The following is a 20,132-nucleotide window of genomic DNA, read 5'->3' on the forward strand; positions in this document are numbered from 1 at the left end:
AATATATATTTCTTAAGTAAACAGATCGCAGCATCCGCTATCGTTAAACTTTAGTCTTGTAAATCATGAGTCTCCGCCATTTATTCATCCTTAAAAAAGCATCCATTTCCATCGGCTGATTTGTAAAGCTACTGGAAATTTTTGATTGAATTTTGCATTAAAAAAAGGTAAAATTGCTTTTGAACGGTTGTTTTGCAATTTCATTCAAAAATTTCTCATCCAATATTGGATGAGAACAATAACAAAGGGCTGGCTGGCAAGGGCTCTTTAGAAATCGTTTAATAGATGTAGAGGATATAGCGCGTTAGTGTTTTCTATTTCCGGTGTCGGAAAAGAGACCGGGGTAAACGGTGACTATTACGCACACTCGAAGGCAATCGGGGCTAATCGCAGCCTTAATGACGCACAAGCCGTTACGTTGGGTAGAAATTAAGGCCCAGTTTTGTAAAATCAATTTCCGATCTTATGAAAGACCATCATTTTGAAAGATGCTAGCATAATAGAGCCACGCGAATGTTGTTTTTATATTTCATTTTTTTGTGTGGAACATTGCGTGAAAACATACGCCTTGTGCAGAGTTGTGTGGTTTTCTGCGACTAATGGCAACAAGCCGTAAATTGTACTTCATCAGTAAAACGACTCTTCACAAGGGATCGGAATCAGTCCATTTTAATGCGGAAGGGAAGATTTGAATAAGGATAAACGTAGAGTTATGTTTCTAAATTACTAGTTGTAAAACTATACAGTGTAATGGCCACAAATCATTTCCCAAAATGATGTGCTCTCGCAGTTTCAAGCAACGCTGGCTTATAACTCTGTTGTCAGAAGTCTGTTTTCTCATGTTTTAATCTGTTGATCAAATGTTTTCAAGCCCACCAAGGACCAGTGGATAAAACAACCTCTTAAGGCGACCCGCCTTTACTCAAAACGACTGTTCTTTAAAACATCCATCTTCAAAGGGCTCCCATACGATAATCATTTACGCGATCTCTCTAATTCTTTCAAATGCTATTGAAATAAATACCGTAAATTCTGAGTTAAGAATAGACGCTGTTCAACTTAATTGAATAAGCGCAGGCCAACTTAATTAATTATTTTAAAAAATTATAATAATCTTGAAAGATCAGCCTAGCCCCCCGACACCACCTTTTCCTTCTTCCCTCTTTCCCATATTCGCATCTCATTTGCCTCTGTCTGGCAGCGGTTGCACCCACCCCTCCCATCCCCGATATTTGGCCTAATATTCCCCTTAAATCAAACAGACGAAAACTCCTTAATTGCGGCATTCGGCAAATTATGAATTCGGTGTTTCGGTTACCTTGGTACTCAGTCGTTGTCGCCGGTTTACGGCTCTTTTGTATTGAAGCGTGTAGCCTCTGGTACCCACGGTATGATGCAATCTACCGACCAATCAGAGAGAAGAGAAACGCTTGAGTGTTTTTGTCATCCTCGGCATGTTTTTCTTAAATCAAAAACATGATATTTTTTATAAAGCTACAAATAATTTTAACGCTTTAGTCACGATAGCTATGGGATTGTCGTAGTGAACTTTCTTTAAATACTGCCATCTTTTTTATCGACTATTACTTACATGATAACATAACCTAAAAAAAAGGTTTATTTTATGCAATTAAACCTAATTCTATACATATTCAGCCTAATTCATTCCAAAGTATTACTCTATTAATCATCAATAGCATTTTAAGTAACAGAGTCGTCACTCATCAAATTTATTTTAGAGTCCAGTCAAAAAGAAATGAAAAATTAAGTCATGTTTCCGGCAGGTGAAATTGGTTTGTCGTGATGACAAAAGAGGGTTCTTCACTTGCTCTGTTTATTGTTAAACGGCCAAAAAAAAAAATGTGTAAAAAACACTCTTATCGACAAAATCTGCCCTGGGAAACAAACAAACTAAAATTTTTAGATACCATGTAATCATGGTACTTTTATTGCAATGGGAAAATTATCACAAAACTAAACACAGATCCGGTTTTCTCTGCGTATCTACTGATTACTTTTATTGGATAAATTTAGTCCCTTTCTTAGATTCAATATGATATAATATTATTCCATCCTATAAGACGATAATAAAAAATTCATTTTAGACTTATATAGAATATAAGTCGAAAAGGATTCGCTATCAATATTTTTGCTTTTTGCTTTTTCTATTTTTAATTTGCATAATCGCGTTGTGTGTCTATGCACCTATGCAATATTATTATGGGTAACATAACATTGTGTTAAACACGATATGAGAACAGCTTTGGTAAACAGGGTCTGTTTGAATTTAAAAGCGACTACTTTTCTTTCATTATGTTCGCTTTTCGCCCTCCGCTCGAGTAATGTCTGTAAAGTGATCCGTGAGAGCTTTTACATCCTTCCCATTTGTCGCAAAACACAGTTCCAGATTCGTCGGGAAATAGTTATTTTCGCCGTCATAAACTGAGGGGTGAATTCTTCTAGAATGATATAGCTGGCGGCCAAATATCGGAAAACATATTTTTCCCGATTCTGTCATGTACGCTAAAGCGTCAGGCTGGTGAGAGTTACTTAAAGTACGGCAGCCCGCACAAGTTACAGTCTCTTGGATAAAACTCCAAATAACCCTGTTTCTGAAAATGTAAATTGCAGGAAACAAGGAGCGCTTGAGAGTAAAAACAAAATAAACGATTAGGCCAGCGTCGAAACTAACGGGCTGAGTGGTAACAATCGTCCAAATGGTAACTCCAAGATAAGGAAAACTGCATAGTGAAAACATCAGAAATAGAATAATCGCCGTTTTGGAAGAGCGTTTATACGCGTCGACGGCAAACCGCTCTGCGCTGTAGTTTCTCGAGACATAGTTATTGTCAATGTTCACTTTTCCTCTCCCTCTTACCGCTTTCACGATACGATAAAACACATAGTAGGTTACAAGAAATGGTAAAACGATACTTGCTATTTTAAAAAACGCATTTAGCGTGCGAAATTTTAGAGAGGGTTCGTAGAAGTGCGGGAAAGTAAGACAGCGGCTTGACTCCGTTTGGGAGATCATGTTCCACGGTGCAGCAGAAATGACGGCTTGTACCCACGACCACAGGATGAGAAAGCGTGCTCTTTGATGGGTCATTAAGCGTCTTAGTCCCTTGACCAAGGTTACGAAGCGATCAAGAGCTATTCCACACATTGTTAATAGCGCTACGATCTGGAATAGGTCCTCGAATGAGAGCAGTACTCGGCAGAGGATGTTATTATTATATATCGGTACTCCTAGAATTATGCTCAGCCAAAATGGGAAGTCGAAAATGGATGAAAGCAGGTCTGCAGCGCTGAGATTCACAACTAGTGTGTTAGTTATTGTCCGCATTTTGAAGTTTCTGAAGAAGGAGAAAATGATAAAAAAGTTCCCAATCAACGCGATGAAAATCGCCAATAACATCAACGCCGACTTGCCTAGTCCACCGATGTCCGGTACAACTTCAGTAATGTTGTCAGAAATAGAACTTGAGTGATTAGACGAGTTAAAACAGTCCTTGGGCCAGGACGAAAGGTTCCCGCTCAATACTTGTAGCGATGTAAAATTATTACATACACTTTCTTCCATGACGGTTTGAGAAAGGTTTGAAGCGATGAACAAGCTCTCATTTCCTCAAAGAAAGATCAAAACAAACGGCAAGCTAAATGCACCGGTTGCCGTGTTTTTCGGTATCTACTTCACAGCTTGTGGTTTTGTAGTTTGTGTTAGGTTAAGAGCTTGGCCATCATTACAGGGGATCTCTTCCTATCGCGCGTTCTGCAGTCAACTGGTCAACTACTGGCTATACAACAGGGATCTCTCCAAGGCAAATAAGGCGACTACGCATGCGCATACAACACCTGACACTATGTATTTGGTGCAACTTCCTCTTATGTCGAAAACTGTCAATTCGAAGTGCTGTATATTAGAATATTACCGCGTTAAAGAGAAGGAAATGGAGCAAACGCTTTCAGCAAAATCTAATGAATTGTTTCGCGGATGGAGAGGTTTGAATCAGTGATGATTATGTACGATGAATGACGAAAGTGTGGTATCATACAAATACACAATTTACTAGTTTCAAAGCCGTTTGATATCTTCATTTAAAATAAACCCCTCAATCTTAGCAAAAAGGTCACGTTGAAATGTTTTTTACTTGCTTCAGCTGTGGATATTGCAAACAGAATCCCAGCCATTGCAAAAACTCATTTAGACGGCAAGGCTTTCAGCTTGGATTAAAAGATAACGCGTAAAGACTTTCTGACCACATTCACCCCAACTGCTTTAATGAATCGCACTTAAAATGGTCGGCGAGCTTTGCAAAAGTCTGGTCAAACGTTGAACTTGCTGAATTCTGGCTGTATAAATACTTTTAATATCTGAATTAGTCCCCTTAATGTTAACTCAGCTATTTCATGACCATATGACTGCTATACATTGTACACCAAATCCAAATAAAATTAAAATTATGAAGAGAGCATCTGTAAATTAATTACGGGTACGGAAAATGTTAATCACAATAATTATCACAATATAATAAAAAACAAAATGCAAAATTTCAGTATTTTCAATTTTATTCGTTCAAATTGCAAAAATCCGGTATTTTTTTAAAGGAAAGTGACCTTAACTCTTAACCTATAGCTATCAAAGGATTATTTTAATATCAAGGGAATATTTTAATTATTTAAATGACAGTCTTGTTTTTAAAAACAAAACTGAAAAGGGAGAGAATGCTTCCAGGGCACAACAGCTTAGAATGTGTTATGTCTAGTTATTTTCCCGTTAATATATTTTCCCTCTAGGGAGGGGCACTCCCCCTCCCCCCCCCCCTACCTACCTGACATAATTGCCACTCCCCACTTTCTGACACCATATGCGCAATATCTCGGATTTTATGTGAGTGCGCCTTTCACTATTAGAGAAGAAATGCATTAGGTAATAATTTGGAAAAAAATTGGGAAAATGTACTATAGCGAGGTGCCCATAACCAAATATGGCGCGATGAACCATATATGGATGCTATGATTGACAAGCTCGCGAAATCTAAAAATAGCTTTCATGGACGTTATCATGGGCCACGGGGATTCGTTCTCTTATATCATGGTCTCTTGATCCGTCTGAATGTTAACACAAAAAGCACCCCCAAAATACACTTTACCCAGGGGCCAAGCGATTGCGACTCTCCCCTCTAGGGTAACTTGACTGCGACTCTCCCCTCTAGGGTAACTTGACTGCGACTCTCCCCTCTAGGGTAACTTGACTGCGACTTTCCCCTCTAGGGTAACTTGACTGCGACTCTCCCCTCTAGGGTAACTACTGCGACTCTCCCCTCTAGGGTAACTTGACTGCGACTCTCCCCTCTAGGGTAACTTGACTGCGACTCTCCCCTCTAGGGTAACTTGACTGCGACTCTCCCCTCTAGGGTAACTACTGCGACTCTCCCCTCTAGGGTAACTTGACTGCGACTATCCCCTCTAGGGTAACTTGACTGCGACTCTCCCCTCTAGGGTAACTTGACCCCAGAGCTGTCGTTAAATGGTCCTTGTCGACAACTTACAAGAATACGAGAGCATGCTTTTCCCCGTACGATACCAGTACTTTGATTTTGAATAACGAGGAACGATGAGGGAGGAGAGGGGGGGGGGGGGGGGGGGGTGGGAGTGAAGAGGTCTTATTACCGCAAAACCGCACAATTTTGAAAATACTGCAACAACGCATACCGCCCAGATTGACGAGGTTTTTGAAGCGAATGCGCGACACCCAGGTTTCCCGCTTGATCATCACCTACCTCGGGTAAATCCCGCGCACCGCACGACCAAGAGAGGATAAGATCTTTTATCACGAGCTATAGAATAATTTGACTCCGAAACGAAGTCTAATGTCTTGTTAGTGTCGAATAAAGCACGTATATCTACTTCGACTCGATTCGCCGTGGTTTCGCCCCACAGCGAGCTCTGTCCCTACGCGCTTGCGATCTTTCAAACGACGCGCTGTGTAATCGTCGCTGCAGCGGCGAAACCATGGCAAATACATCCAATCAAAGTAGGAATACGTGCTTATTCAACACTAACAAGACATTAGACTTCTTTTCGGAGTCAAATTATCAACAGCCCGTGATATGATGCTCTTCATGGCAGGACTAATCGTTTTAATTTTTAACGCAATACCGCTGTTTAAAAAGTAAAATCTCTCATCTCACTGTTTCAAAATATCGCATCGCAGCATGCTCTCTTATCGCAATAATCGCGTACAAAAAGGCCAATACCGGCATACCGCAACCAACGTCCCACGAGTGAAAAGGTAGAATGTTTAGGAGGCCTGTGTTCTAATTTTTTTGGCAGTGCATGCCGGGAAGTGAGCTCTTTCTATCCAAAATGGCGGCCAAACTAAAACCGATTGTGAGATGGGCTCAGACAAAAGAGCGGCTTTATTTAACGCTAGAGCTGTCAGATGTCCAGGTATTGTACACTTTTGAGAGATAATAGTTGTATTTGATACGTTTCTGCAAACTTTTTTTATGATTCTGTGTATTTTGTCTGTAGTACCCGTCGATAGATTTGACAGAATCGCGGCTTCTTTTCAAAGGTAGGTGGTGTTTTCTATAGTTTCTGAGAACCCAACTGAGGCCTGGTTTGAAGATGAAGTTAAACTGCCGTTTTGTATTTAACAGGGATTTAATACATAGATTTAGGCGCTGCCTGAAAGCGGAGCCAGCATAAACTTGTGTAGAACCCCCCTTCCCTGCACTTTCATTATGCATCATGTTCCACCACCCACAAAACAGCACCATATGTAAAACATATAAAGATTGCATGTTCTATAAATACTGCAATTATTATTAAAATGTGTCCTCCCAATCCTCCTGGGGAATACCTAGAACAAATATGTTTTTTTGTTCTAGGTAAAAAAGTATTTATTGACATTACTAAGGATATTATTAACTAAACTTTACTTAGACAAGTAGAGTCTTCCTTTATTTCCTTTTTTCCAGATAGAATGCTTATACAGTGAGTTGTTGTTCCTATGTTTAAATATAAATAGGAAAGGCTTGGGATTTTATTTACCAACTTTGATCACAACACCAGCCACGCCCCTATTGTTTTTTTTGGGACTGTGTCAAATAGACCCCGTACCCAAGAGAGGATTACAACCTATTATTTAACAAATAGATCTCATTTTTGCATGTGTCTGTCCTCTAATAGATGCACTGATGACATCACAGCGTGTCATGAACAAAAAAGTACGCAATGAGACACTTTATAATCTAGTTTTTGGGGAGCGTGCCCACATGCTGACGCCAAGCATGCATGTGTCCTCTAATAACACATGAATCTTTGACCAATCAGAGTGCACCATTTATGAGTGTTGTTGTATAATACCTGATATTTAATATTGCCTCGTCTTATTTGTCCAGGATATGGGCATGGTGCTAAGGGAGAAGACAACTATGAATTGGAGGTTAATTTCCTTGAGCCAATCAACCCAGGGGTAAGCATACAATCATATTTTTTATTGCGTGTTTACCCTGTTTTCACCTTCACATTTTAAACATCATCAGCTGTGATAATGTCATTGTCTTTGTCTAGGAAAGCAGTCACAAAGTAATGGAGCGGTATGTGGAATTCTCCATCGCAAAGCAGAAAGGTAGAGAATTCTTCTGGCAGCGTCTGGTTGATAGTGAAAAAAGGCCAAACTGGTTGAAGATCAATTTTGATCGCTGGAAAAATGAAGACGATACTGAAGATGAGAAACAAGAGGCAGAAGAGGAGCAAAAACGGCAAATAAGTGTATGTAAAAGACATAAATGCTGTATGATTATCTGTCTGACTGTCTGTCCGTCTGTTGTCTGTCTTTTCTTTTATATATTTTCCATTGTTCAAGTAATGCTAGTAAAATGTGAGCTCTTATTTGCCAAGAAGGGCTGGTGATTAGTGCATGCCGTTTTCTTTTTTTTGTGCATCTGTCCTCTGATAACCCTAGTTATTTTATAGCATGTCCAGAGCAGCAGTCATGCAGCTCTCCATGATTTTTTGTATGACACATTTGGTGACATTCTGGAAAAAAATTGGAGGACAGACAGACGTAAAAATGAGATCTGTTTTATTGTAAATCTATGCATCCACCCATTTGTCTGTCCATTGTGTACACAGTATCTCTACATGTTTTTGGTTGTTTTCTCTTGTCTGGCTGTTTGTCTAGAGATTGCCTTGTCTTCTATAAAATCCAGGAGCGGATAGGTAGATTATTTATTGTAACTTTGTGACAGTTTACATTGATTTTAGTCCGATAAGGTCTATGGTGACTTTTACAATGCATTACAATTTAAACCATAAGGTTCACCAGTGCTTTTCGGGCCTCGGACCAAATGGTAGTCCCGTGTACAATATTATTAAACAGATTGTTGTGCAGTTTATTGGTATTGATTGCAAAGAAGGATACAAAATACACTTTGTTGATGTCCTCATTTGGTAGGCATTAAACCACATAGCCTTTGTTCAACTTTTCTGTGGGGCATTTTTCTATTTCTAGGTCATGATTGCTTGCTAAAGGTAGGGGTAGGTCAGTGCCAATAATTTTTGTTACATTTGGTTTTGCAACTCTCACCGATACAAATACACCTAGGCAGTGAATCTGCACAAGTTAGGGTGTTTCCTAACACATACATTGTGTAAATGCAATATACTCCACTTTATGCTCTGTAATCTATAGACACTTCAATGAAAAAGATGCAGCTAAATGGGTTCCTACCCATTATGCACAATAAAGGAATGCTCCATATGGCATCTTTTGCACTTATGTTGCCTGCCCAAAGGGGTGAGGGATAAACTTCTTAAACCCTCCCCGAGATCCACTACTGAAACTTACATATTTGTATTCTCCTTTATATTCTTCTAGAATATTATTGTTGAACAGAGGTTAAAGAGAGACTATGATATGCATGGAGACAGAGTCAAACAAGATGGTTAGTATAAGTTTGTGGGATGTGTGTATAGTATGTTATACAGAGCCAGTGTAGGATTTATTAATAATGAATAGTAAGGGCAATGATGATTACTGTTGAATCTGTTGTATCGCGACCTGCATTTTCAAAACATGATTTGCTTAGGATTCCTGTTCCGTCAGTAAAACCATTCTGAACCAATCAGAGTCTTGCTTTGTGCACTTTCCTGGCTATCCCCTGGACGAAAACTAGACAGTGTTGCGATAGAAAGCCAGGCAACTGCACTAGGCAAGAGATGGCAAGTGTCTGATTGGCTTAGAATAATTTGACTGGCAGAACAGAAAATCCCAAAAGTGAAAATGCGGAATCGTGATACAACAGCAATTGTAATAGTAAATAATTGTAATGATTATTCATTATTATTATAATGATTATTAATGATGATTGATTAATGATTAATGATATTATATAAATAATTATAATGATTATTCATTATTATTATTATAACGGTTATTCTTGTCCTATAGGGCTTTGGGTGTTTTTCTTTTAAACACATATCAGTAGTTGACCCAGAAAAATTAAAATACTGCAGGTGTCTGTTTAGAAGAGAGAGTAATTTCAATGTTTATATCAGGATGTATCCTATTTCCGTCTCTCCCCCCCCCCCCCTCCAATGCATCCACAATAAATTACGCGCTGATTTATTTTTTGGCAGCATTTAAAGATTGATGGGCTATGGTCATAGAGCCGCACTAACCGTTCTAGTATGCCATTCAACCCTGGCGAGAATTTCCTTCAGATGAAAATGAAAGAAATTCCACTATTCAATCCCTGAATACCTAAGAATAGCCGGTTTGAATGCACCTAGGAAATTAGTTTCCCCTCACAGCACGGGAATGTCACTGTTATTTTTATGGACGCCAAGAAATTCGCATACAATTACATCTTCCTCACTTCCAAGGATTTATGCCTTTCAAGTTACATCCGTAAATTAGGGATTTCTTCACAAATTAATCACAGAATGATGTGTGATGTGCGTCCTTACACTAGCCGTTGTAGGACTTTAAAAGATAAGTCACAGCTAATAAAAACTTAATTGTTTCTCGGTTCAAATAATGTATTGAAAGTGGCTCTGTATTTATGTCATAGTTGTTCGATTCCTGAAGAAGTTTTACCTTGTTACATATAATGGCATACAATTCATCCTCTTCCTCTACATTGTGGCTAAGATTATCTCAAGGTTTATCATGGAGGGAAAAGGTTAGTCTATTGTCTATAAGAAACACCTGAGAAGTTACCATAGTACTGTTTACACTAGCAAATTATGTTGCGTTACACCATCTAAGATTTTACACTTTTGGCTGAGATGCAATGAAATCTGTGAAAAAAAAATTAGTCCAAATCAATGCAGACAAAGCCAATGTTTTTCTTGCAATGTTCTTGCTATTTATCTGAAAAGTGATAATAATTTTAGAAGAGTAAAAGTTGGCAGCAAAACATGCATATTACGCAATTAAGTGCAATTTTCATAACCTAACCTGTTCAATAATCGTGTTAAGCTTTTATTATAATGCTGATTTGGGATTTCTTGTAAAGTAGTTTTTTTTATGTTTTGCTCATACAGTAGAAAATATGCCACCTTACTAGATCAGGGATTAGTTATTCTGAAATAATTACCTATTTTGTTTGTCTAAATGCTACATTTAACACATTTTTTTGTAGATTCCCTTGCTGGCAATTATGATGCTGTGAGTGACATTATAGCCTCCTGTCAGCTTGCAGCATTCCTAGAGGTTTTGAACCCTGCCATTGGCATAGTAAAAACTGGGGTTTTCGCACCATTTGCACAGGTATTAGCTGTGGCTTTTTAGCAAAAGTAATACAGATATTACTAGGGAAATTTGATACATTATTAACATTGATGTCTCAAAAATGCAGAAACAAAATGTTAGTAAGGCACATATCCTTGAAAAAGGAAACCATTTAAAATTGTGACCAAATCTGCATATTTAATAACCAATCTGTAGATGATTATTATTATTACATTGACAGGTGTTTGGGAGGAATTTAGTGCTGTTTATGGTTGTAGTACCCCACCCCACTCTTCATGCCGACCCTGTAGTTAGTGCTCTGTTCTTCACCTGGTCTGTTATAGAAATTATCAGGTAGGAGATACAAGATCCCAACACCATAATCAACACCCATCAAAGATGTGAGACCACTGTCAGTCTTGTTACTGAGACCACTACATTAAAAACCTGCATGTACAGTAAGAACCTAGGTTTTTTTTTAAGTTTGGCACAACAGGTTCTTTTATTTTGGGGTACTTACTAACAATTAAGGCAAAAATATGTAGGTTTTTCCAAGTTGCTTAATCAACAGTAGGATTTATAATACTGAAGTGTGACTTGACTGAATACATAGCCATTTTCCTATAGAGATATCCTACTGTATGTATGCTGTATCTGTAATCTTATTTTAATGGAACTATAGAGTAAAAAAAATGTTCAGCAAATTTATATTTTAAAGCCAATAATTTGTTTCATTTTCAATGGGGTAACCTAACATATAAATCCCTTTTGAATTTTTAGGGTTAGTAGGTTCTAATATTTTGGGTTATTAAAATCCAAAATTCCTGCCTATACTTTAGGTTCTTAAATCACTATATATTCTTTCACGCAGGTTTTCACCGTACTACAAATGGGCTCTATACTACTTTCTCTCAAGATAACATTTCTTTGTAAAAATAAATCTGCCAAAAATGCAGCTCTGACTACTCTCTCTCTCTACAACACTTAGCTCCGTTACCAGGGAGGTTGACAGATCACTAACTAACAACATGTATTTTTTTTCTTAAAGCAGCATTGTCGCCAGCTTACTTCCAGTCGATTATGTATGTAACAACTTCTGATGATTTTTAACGGAAAAAATTTAAATATTTCGAAATTGTTATAGCAGTGTGTCTATCTTTGACTGATAATTTAGAGTGGTTGGCCTGTTAAAATCTGGATTCTAATCTATTGTCGGTTGAGGTTTCCGTCGGCCCTCTGGGGGTAAACTGGTGACAATGCCGCTTTAATTGTATTATTTCCTTTTTTTTAATTTTAAATTAACTGACTTGGAGCAATGCTGTGTTGTGTGAGCCTTCCACGCCTTTTGTGTTGAAGTTTGTGTTGGAGTTAAAACAAAATAAATTAAAATATTATATGAAAGATTACTAAAATAATTCTAATTCATTATCACAATTGACCACTAGTATATATATATATATATATAGCTGTTGTAGGCGGAGTGAGATGACAGGATTTTCCATGAAATAAAGTGTTCTATGTCGTTGTCTTTAAGGCTCCATATGTACTTGCTTAGTTCGGTTGAGTTTCTGTGTTTAGCGTGTCGGAATAAGGCGGTGTGGTTTCTATATCTTGTCTTGAATTCGTTCTCGGTTAGTCCTACGTAGGTTTCGGAGGTGTTGTTGTCCTTTCTTGTTACAGTAGCTTGGTAGATAACAGATGATTGGAGGCAGTTTCCGTCAAGGGGGCACGCGTTCTTTTGTCTGCAGTTGCATGTTTTGTTATTGGCGGTGGCGAGGGAGGTAGGGGCGTCTTCGGTTGTTATTGATGAGGCGATTATGTGCTTGTTGTGGTTGTCAATTATCTGCTTGTTGTTGCTCATGCAGCTATAACTGATTTTGATTGTGTTCTGGTTAAAGATTTTTCTGAGTTTGTGGTCTTTAGGGAAGTGCTTGTCTATGAGTGAGAGAAATCTGTGGCCGATGTTGGTGCTTGTGTTCTTGCTGAAAGTGGTTGTACCAGATGATGTTGTTGCGCTGGCTGTTCTTGCGTTTGCTTGTGGTGTTTGGTTCGTAGTGCAGCGTGTAGTTATATCCACTTTCGTCGAGTGCTTTCTGGTATGGCGGCGCGGCTTGGTCGAAGGTTTCTTTGTCTGATGATAGTGTAGATAAGCGTTTGTTGATACTGGCAGGGATATTCTTTGTGATGGTAGGTGGGTGGTTGCTCTCACGGTGGACGTACTGTAGTGGGGCGTTCGGTTTGGTGAAAGGCTGGTAGGTGTTGCGGTTCAGGTCGAATGTGACGTCTAGGAAGTTGACTCTCGCTTGTTGGCTTCTATGGTGATTCGCAGTCCGTTGTTGTTGAAGATGCGGCATAGTTCTTTCTTGATATTTTCTGTGTTTTTAGGTGTGGCGCTTGTGATGGCTAGTCCGTCGTTGCGGTAGAGTCCTACGTTGATGTTAAGGTCTTGGAGTTGTGAGAGGAGGAAGTTGCCTACAAGTTTGCATGTTTCAGCACCGTTTTAGCTTCCCATTGTCACGCCGAATGTAGAGTTGCCTTTTTTGTGCCAGGGTGTTTGGTTGTGAACTAGGATAGAGCTCTTGGTGTGGGTTATGATGTTTTTTTCTTCAGCGGTGATGCAGTCGTAGTCAGCGGCGAAGTCGAGGGCTTTGTTTAGGAGTTCTTGGCTGATGGATGGGTAGGATTCCACTATGTCGAAACATATAAAGTTGGATGCTGTCTTGTTTTTTGTTGATGTATTGATGTGTTTTTTTATACATAGATAGTATATAAGTGATGGTAGTAATATATTCTTAATAAATCTCCTGATGAGTGGGCCACGAAACAGGCTTGTAGAGATGAAACGGTAGTTCTCGTGTTTTTTCCTACAAACCAAGATATATCCCGCTCTACACTTAAGTATTGAGCACTGTTATATGAACGCCTGCACTCAACGTACCTTACTATTTCACAGTAACGATGATTATTTATTATCATCATTATTTTTTTTATCACCACCACCATAATAACCACCACTACCATTTTTCAAATCATATATTTCTATTATTTATTATCATCATATGTATAATATTTTTGCTGTACAATGATTTTCTTGTTTTTTTTTTTATTTTCATTTACAAATTACTTCTCTTCTCGCAATGATGTTTTAGATACCCCTTCTACATAGTCCAGATCATAGGGATACCATTTGAGCCCCTTATTTGGTTGCGGTACACAGCATGGATACCACTCTACCCTGTTGGTATGATTACAGAAGGTATGTCTGGGGTATACCCATAAGGGAAGGGGTACCACACTACTCTGTTGGTATGATTACAGAAGGTATGTCTGGGGTATGCCCATAAGGTAAGGGGTACCACACTACCCTGTTGGTATGAACACAAAAGGGGTTTCTGGGGAAGACCAATTTATTTGTATTTCTTAGTTAAATCCCTAAGGATCAGCTCATGCATAAACTCTCAGTAGTGCACCTAACAATAGCTGTAAGAGCAAGCAACACAATTTGATTATTCAATGTTTTCCTATTTTGTTTTTCTTTAATTTTGGTTTCTTTAAGCCGCATTGTCACCAGTTCAATACAAACAATATCCGAAAACGCGAAAAATATTTCAAAATATTGAAAACAGTGCATTTATTGGAAGTTTCTTTGAGGATGTGATTGATAATTAAGAGCGGATGGCCTGTTTAATATCTCGGATTTTAATAGATTCTTTTGTCTTTTAACGGTTGAGGATTCGGTCGGACCTCCGGAAGTAAACTGGTGACAATGCGGCTTTAAGACCTGAAATCCATTTAAACAGCTAATAAAAGAAAAAAAAAATCAGCAAGCCAGCTACATTTTTAAATACTGTAGGTAGCTTCTCACAACCTCTTACCCAGGTCTGACCAAAGTAACACGATAGGAAAAGGACCTTGTGTATGAAGTTCGCTTTTTCACTTGATATACATTTTTTTGTAGTCATTCTTATCTGGAAAGCCTTGCCTCTATTGGACCAGACTCAGAGGTTCTCCATTATCCTTCCCAATGCATTCAACTTCAGCTTCAGTTTTGCAATGTTCCTGAGGTTTTACCTCATCTTTATGATATATGGTAAGGAAATACACAGTGCTTGACTCTTATTTGTGGGTTGCCTGCAGTGAAGGCATTTACTCAGTGTTTTTTATAGCAGCAATCTTGGATATTGAGCACTGGGTAAATGTTGTGGTTGGAAATTCATTTTGGTTGGAATTTTTACCAACCAGTTGGAAATTTTTCAACTAGTTAGAAATTTTACAACCAGTTGGAAATTCTCCCTACCAGTAAAATATTTGAGAAATAACCTTGATTTTTTTTATTTTCTGTTTATAACGATGCAATTTGTCAGTCCCATATTGATATTTCTAGGTTCTAATGTTTCCCCTTTAACTATGATTAGAATAAAGTGTAACTATGGCCTATACTATAGCCTAACTATGGTTATAATAAGCGTTTCCTGAAACCTTTCTGTGGTACAATCTGATATAGCCCCCCCCCCCTTCAAATCTCTTATTTGATTTTTCTTATGTTTATTCCCTGTTCTAGGGAGAAGCTACATGTTGCGGCACACCTCCCCCTGGATCTGTTTCTTACAATATTACTTTGCTCATGTTTATTCCCAATTCCAGGGGGAAGCTACATGATACTGGCACCTCCCCCTGAATCAGTTGTTATGATATAACTTTGCTCAAGTTCATTCTCTATTCCAGGGGGAAGCTACATGATACTGGCACCTCCCCCTGAATCAGTTGTTATGATATAACTTTGCTCAAGTTCATTCTCTATTCCAGGGGGAAGCTACATGATACTGGCACCTCCCCCTGAATCAGTTGTTATGATATAACTTTGCTCAAGTTCATTCTCTATTCCAGGGGGAAGCTACATGTTGCTCCATATGCACAGGCTGAGGAGCAAGAGATATGGCAAGAAGAAAAAAGTTGCGTGAGAAGAACAAATGGACTGGACTAATATATATATCTGTTCGTATTTTGAAAAGCAATGCAAAGTCTATGTTTAAGTTGAAATTGGTATTTGGTTTTGTTCTGTACATATCAGAAATACAAACTGCCAGCCATGAAATGTCTGCTCTATGGTGATACCCTTTGGTCAAGAGGCCGAAGTCTGCTTTACCCATCCCCTTTTAGTATTTGGTGTGTGTGGGGGGGGGGGGGGGGCATTTTATTTTACAAATGCTTAAAGTCTGTGTCAGATACCAATCACTGTAATTACCTCGATGAACTATATGGAACCCAACCATTTTTAATGTCTGGTGGTCACTGACTTCTTCTTGCTTCATATCTTTCCTGAGGGAAATTTGATTCAGATTTCTTTCAAATAAAACACCTTGCAAGCAATTCGATTCTCGCGAATCCCTGCCTATCTGCTAGGATGAGGACTAGTGACTTCTGGAAATGGAAAATACAGTGAAATGTGGAACCCATGCCCCCTAAAATACATCTATTCCAATTAGTTGCACCCACGTATCAATGTATCATAGCCCTTAGTGATTCATGGGCAATGTATAAATGGCTGAATCCTTGTCTCGGAACGTCTACTCACGCTTATTTTATATCATGCGTTAACTGTCAATCAACAAAACCGCCCCTTAAGCTTGCTCACTTGAGTTTGTTCCGGGTTTTTATTTGATACCAATAAAGCACTGCGGATTATGACTCATGGATTCTCCAAGTGCAACCTAATTTAAAAGATATATATTCACAACCCTGACTTCATTGTACCTGCTGTTCTTTAGTCCCAAGCAAATAGCACATACAGTAATGTAGACCAAGAAAGTTTTAACAAATTGCGAAAAAAAATGATGGTACATCAGAGGAAATTGACCAAGCTTCCTGACCCATGGTTAACTTAAGGCCATCATTTTTTTTTATATATTTCCAAGAAATTACAAATACTGCCCTGGGTACCAGAGGCTCAAGCTTCACTTGTTTACTGTCACGATGGTCTCACAGCCAAGACTTGCAACAGTAAACGAGTGAAGCTGGATCCTCTGGTACCCATCTTACACCAATGCTTGTATTTAAAAACAAGCTCCCATGATATACTTCAACTTGTCATGTTCAGGGATGCTTTGAGTGATAGTGAATAAAACAAGAGAATAAGGAAACTCTAGTAGCCAGGGTAGAAAAGGTTATTCATCTTTTTTTATAAACTCTTAACACAAGCATTTTGCAAAAAGGTCTGAAATAGCTCAACATATCTGGTTAGTCCCAGAAAAAGTGAAAGAGTAGGGTGCTTGTGTCCCTATAATAAGATACAACATTCAACTTTACCCTTTTTAAACCTCCAATGTCAAGGAAGAAACCATTGTAGATTTATAATGCTTTATTCGATCCGAAAAAGTAACAAAAACAAAATCAAAATACATTTGAGTGCTCAATAATTCGGTCAGTCCAGTCTATTATTACAGGGTTCTTTAGTTTAGTTTCCTCCTCTGAGACGTAGAACCAAGTGAAGAGTCGACTCTTTCTGAATGTTGTAGTCGCTCAGGGTTCGGCCATCTTCGAGTTGTTTACCAGCGAAAATCAAACGCTGTTGGTCTGGGGGAATGCCTTCCTTGTCTTGAATTTTAGCTTTCACATTCTCGATTGTGTCGCTTGGTTCAACTTCTAGAGTGATGGTTTTCCCGGTCAGGGTTTTGACAAAGATTTGCATTCCTCCTCTGAGACGTAGAACCAAGTGAAGAGTCGACTCTTTCTGGATGTTGTAGTCGCTAAGGGTTCGGCCATCTTCTAGCTGTTTTCCGGCGAAGATGAGTCGTTGTTGGTCTGGAGGAATGCCTTCCTTGTCTTGAATTTTAGCTTTCACATTCTCGATTGTGTCGCTTGGTTCAACTTCTAGAGTGATGGTTTTCCCGGTCAGGGTTTTGACAAAGATTTGCATTCCTCCTCTGAGTCGTAGAACCAAGTGAAGAGTCGACTCTTTCTGGATGTTGTAGTCGCTAAGGGTTCGGCCATCTTCTAGCTGTTTTCCGGCGAAGATGAGTCGCTGTTGGTCTGGGGGAATGCCTTCCTTGTCTTGAATTTTAGCTTTCACATTCTCGATTGTGTCGCTTGGTTCAACTTCTAGAGTGATGGTTTTCCCGGTCAGGGTTTTGACAAAGATTTGCATTCCTCCTCTGAGTCGTAGAACCAAGTGAAGAGTCGACTCTTTCTGGATGTTGTAGTCGCTAAGGGTTCGGCCATCTTCTAGCTGTTTTCCGGCGAAGATGAGTCGCTGTTGGTCTGGGGGAATGCCTTCCTTGTCTTGAATTTTAGCTTTCACATTCTCGATTGTGTCGCTTGGTTCAACTTCTAGAGTGATGGTTTTCCCGGTCAGGGTCTTCACAAAGATTTGCATTCCTCCTCTGAGACGTAGAACCAGGTGAAGGGTCGACTCTTTCTGGATGTTGTAGTCGCTCAGGGTTCGGCCATCTTCGAGTTGTTTACCAGCGAAAATTAAACGCTGTTGGTCTGGGGGAATGCCTTCCTTGTCTTGAATTTTAGCTTTCACATTCTCGATTGTGTCGCTTGGTTCAACTTCTAGAGTGATGGTTTTCCCGGTCAGGGTTTTGACAAAGATTTGCATTCCTCCTCTGAGTCGTAGAACCAAGTGAAGAGTCGACTCTTTCTGGATGTTGTAGTCGCTAAGGGTTCGGCCATCTTCTAGCTGTTTTCCGGCGAAGATGAGTCGTTGTTGGTCTGGGGGAATGCCTTCCTTGTCTTGAATTTTAGCTTTCACATTCTCGATTGTGTCGCTTGGTTCAACTTCTAGAGTGATGGTTTTCCCGGTCAGGGTCTTCACAAAGATTTGCATTCCTCCTCTGAGACGTAGAACCAGGTGAAGGGTCGACTCTTTCTGGATGTTGTAGTCGCTCAGGGTTCGGCCATCTTCGAGTTGTTTACCAGCGAAAATTAAACGCTGTTGGTCTGGGGGAATGCCTTCCTTGTCTTGAATTTTAGCTTTCACATTTTCGATCGTATCGCTAGGCTCGACTTCTAGGGTGATAGTCTTGCCAGTGAGTGTTTTCACAAAGATTTGCATTATGAAAAGGCGGAATATCGGGCAAAATTTCGTCAAAAGTTCGTCTAACTTCGCAAGAGACAAAGGTTTGTGAAAAGCGATGCGCTGGCTCTATTTATATCAGCATAGTTGTCAACTATTTAGTGACGTAAATGAAGCGCTAATTGGCTGTTATAAATAGGCTGACCAATGAGAAACAGCCCGGAACAATAAACTCCAGTGAGCAAGCCGCAGAGGCGGGATTTTGTTGATTGACAGTTTACGCGTGTGGCGTGTATATAATATAGCAACGTTGGCAGTTTTGTCTTATTATTCAAGCATTAGAATTATTTTTTTTTTACTTTCTTATGAAGATAGTCAATATCTTTTTACTTAAAAACAGTTCATAATTGTCTTTTGATGATAAAACCTGCTATGTGGGTAAGAATGATGACACAACAGAAAGGCTGAAAAAAAAACCGGAAATGCAGTGTCATGTCGTTCACGTGATTTCCTCTTTTAGTAACACCGCGAACTTTGAACTCACTCGTGCGTTTACGAATTCTATACAGCTCAATTTGCTGAATGTGCTGGATTTCCGCGTTATCGCACAATCTCCTTTGATCTACCGCACGTAATGGCCGTTATTTAAGGTCAAGTTTAGTATTGAAGTTTTTTTTTAACCTGATTTTTTTTGCATGCAGATATATTGCTCTATGACTTCTTGAGTAATAAATTGACTATTTTCAATCCACATATTTCAAATAGAAATCGCTAAAAATAATAAGTCGGCGGTTGTCAAGGCAGAGGGTTCCCATTTCGAGTTGGCCAAGTTACAAGCAAATTGGATATCGTGACTCTTATTCTGCTAGTAGGATATATCTCGAACAACTGGACAGCCCCGTAGCCAGGATTTTGAGCGGGAGGGGTTGTTTACCATTTAGCGGACCATTTTCTCTTAGATAGCTTGCCTTAGCTCGCAGTGGTACTCAATTCCTTCATTAGAGCGGACCTCCAAGTCAAGTGGGGTTTCAGTTTCAGTTTAATCTTTGTTTATCGAGGGTAACATATTTAACCGAATATAGAGTTTTTTAACATATGGCCCTCGGTTAGCAAGCACTGTCACTGGGGTGGTCACTGCCAGAGGGTTTATTGCGTCCCCAGTGGTTCTTTTGCGTCCCTTCGGTTCAGGTTAGTGTAGTGCAGCCTGAAGAGATGCGACCTCTGGTTTAGTGTCCTTATCCGAGAAGACTGGAAACACGGGAGAATAACTTCAACTCACTTGTGACACAAATTCGAATCAAGGCAGGAACCCGGAAAAATCCCCAATTTGAGCCAGGATTCGAACCTGGGCCACAGCGGTGATAGGCC

The 20,132-nt window shown here is 39.3% G+C and overlaps 3 protein-coding genes and 1 long non-coding RNA gene across 5 annotated transcripts; 1 reads left to right on the forward strand and 3 right to left on the reverse strand.

Moving 5' to 3' along the window:
• Positions 1-1,241: 1,241 nt before the first annotated feature.
• Positions 1,242-5,874, reverse strand: LOC116611450. Its single transcript, XR_004293491.2, has 3 exons — positions 5,784-5,874; positions 4,833-4,907; positions 1,242-1,400 (listed from the first exon to the last, which is right to left on the reverse strand). It is a non-coding gene; the product is annotated as an uncharacterized LOC116611450 (long non-coding RNA).
• Positions 1,601-3,825, reverse strand: LOC116611449 (G-protein coupled receptor 176). Its single transcript, XM_032371786.2, has one exon. The coding sequence runs from the start codon at positions 3,581-3,583 to the stop codon at positions 2,312-2,314; it is 1,272 nt and encodes a 423-aa protein (XP_032227677.1). The 5' UTR covers positions 3,584-3,825; the 3' UTR covers positions 1,601-2,311.
• A 468-nt stretch (positions 5,875-6,342) lies between the features above and the next one.
• Positions 6,343-15,842, forward strand: LOC5503430 (very-long-chain (3R)-3-hydroxyacyl-CoA dehydratase). 2 transcript variants are annotated; one of them, XM_001624460.3, is made up of 11 exons: positions 6,343-6,453; positions 6,538-6,580; positions 7,410-7,483; positions 7,582-7,782; positions 8,891-8,957; positions 10,086-10,196; positions 10,659-10,786; positions 10,989-11,101; positions 13,897-14,003; positions 14,706-14,837; positions 15,635-15,842. In XM_001624460.3, exons 1-11 carry the CDS (start codon positions 6,370-6,372, stop codon positions 15,706-15,708), a joined length of 1,134 nt encoding a protein of 377 aa, XP_001624510.2. In that variant the 5' UTR covers positions 6,343-6,369; the 3' UTR covers positions 15,709-15,842. The 2 variants fall into 2 exon arrangements, with proteins under 2 accessions (XP_001624510.2, XP_048584215.1); XM_048728258.1 differs by having other exon boundaries at positions 15,392-15,686.
• Positions 15,843-17,090: 1,248 nt separating this feature from the next.
• On the reverse strand, positions 17,091-18,881 carry LOC5503429 (polyubiquitin-C). Its single transcript, XM_001624453.3, has one exon. The coding sequence runs from the start codon at positions 18,801-18,803 to the stop codon at positions 17,202-17,204; it is 1,602 nt and encodes a 533-aa protein (XP_001624503.2). The 5' UTR covers positions 18,804-18,881; the 3' UTR covers positions 17,091-17,201.
• Between the last annotated feature and the right edge of the window lie 1,251 nt (positions 18,882-20,132).

This window comes from Nematostella vectensis, chromosome 5, assembly GCF_932526225.1.
Source record: "Nematostella vectensis chromosome 5, jaNemVect1.1, whole genome shotgun sequence".
Lineage (NCBI taxonomy): Eukaryota > Metazoa > Cnidaria > Anthozoa > Actiniaria > Edwardsiidae > Nematostella > Nematostella vectensis.

Excerpts from the sequence above, each read along its gene's own strand:
- LOC5503429 (XM_001624453.3), bottom strand. The coding sequence starts at position 18,803 with ATGCAAATCTTTGTGAAAACACTCACTGGCAAGACTATCACCCTAGAA.
- LOC5503430 (XM_001624460.3), top strand. The coding sequence starts at position 6,370 with ATGGCGGCCAAACTAAAACCGATTGTGAGATGGGCTCAGACAAAAGAG. Across the intron at positions 14,004-14,705 it reads TGTTGGTATGATTACAGAAG|TCATTCTTATCTGGAAAGCC; the intron begins GTATGTCTGGGG and ends ATTTTTTTGTAG. Across the intron at positions 14,838-15,634 it reads CCTCATCTTTATGATATATG|GGGGAAGCTACATGTTGCTC; the intron begins GTAAGGAAATAC and ends TCTCTATTCCAG.
- LOC116611449 (XM_032371786.2), bottom strand. The coding sequence starts at position 3,583 with ATGGAAGAAAGTGTATGTAATAATTTTACATCGCTACAAGTATTGAGC.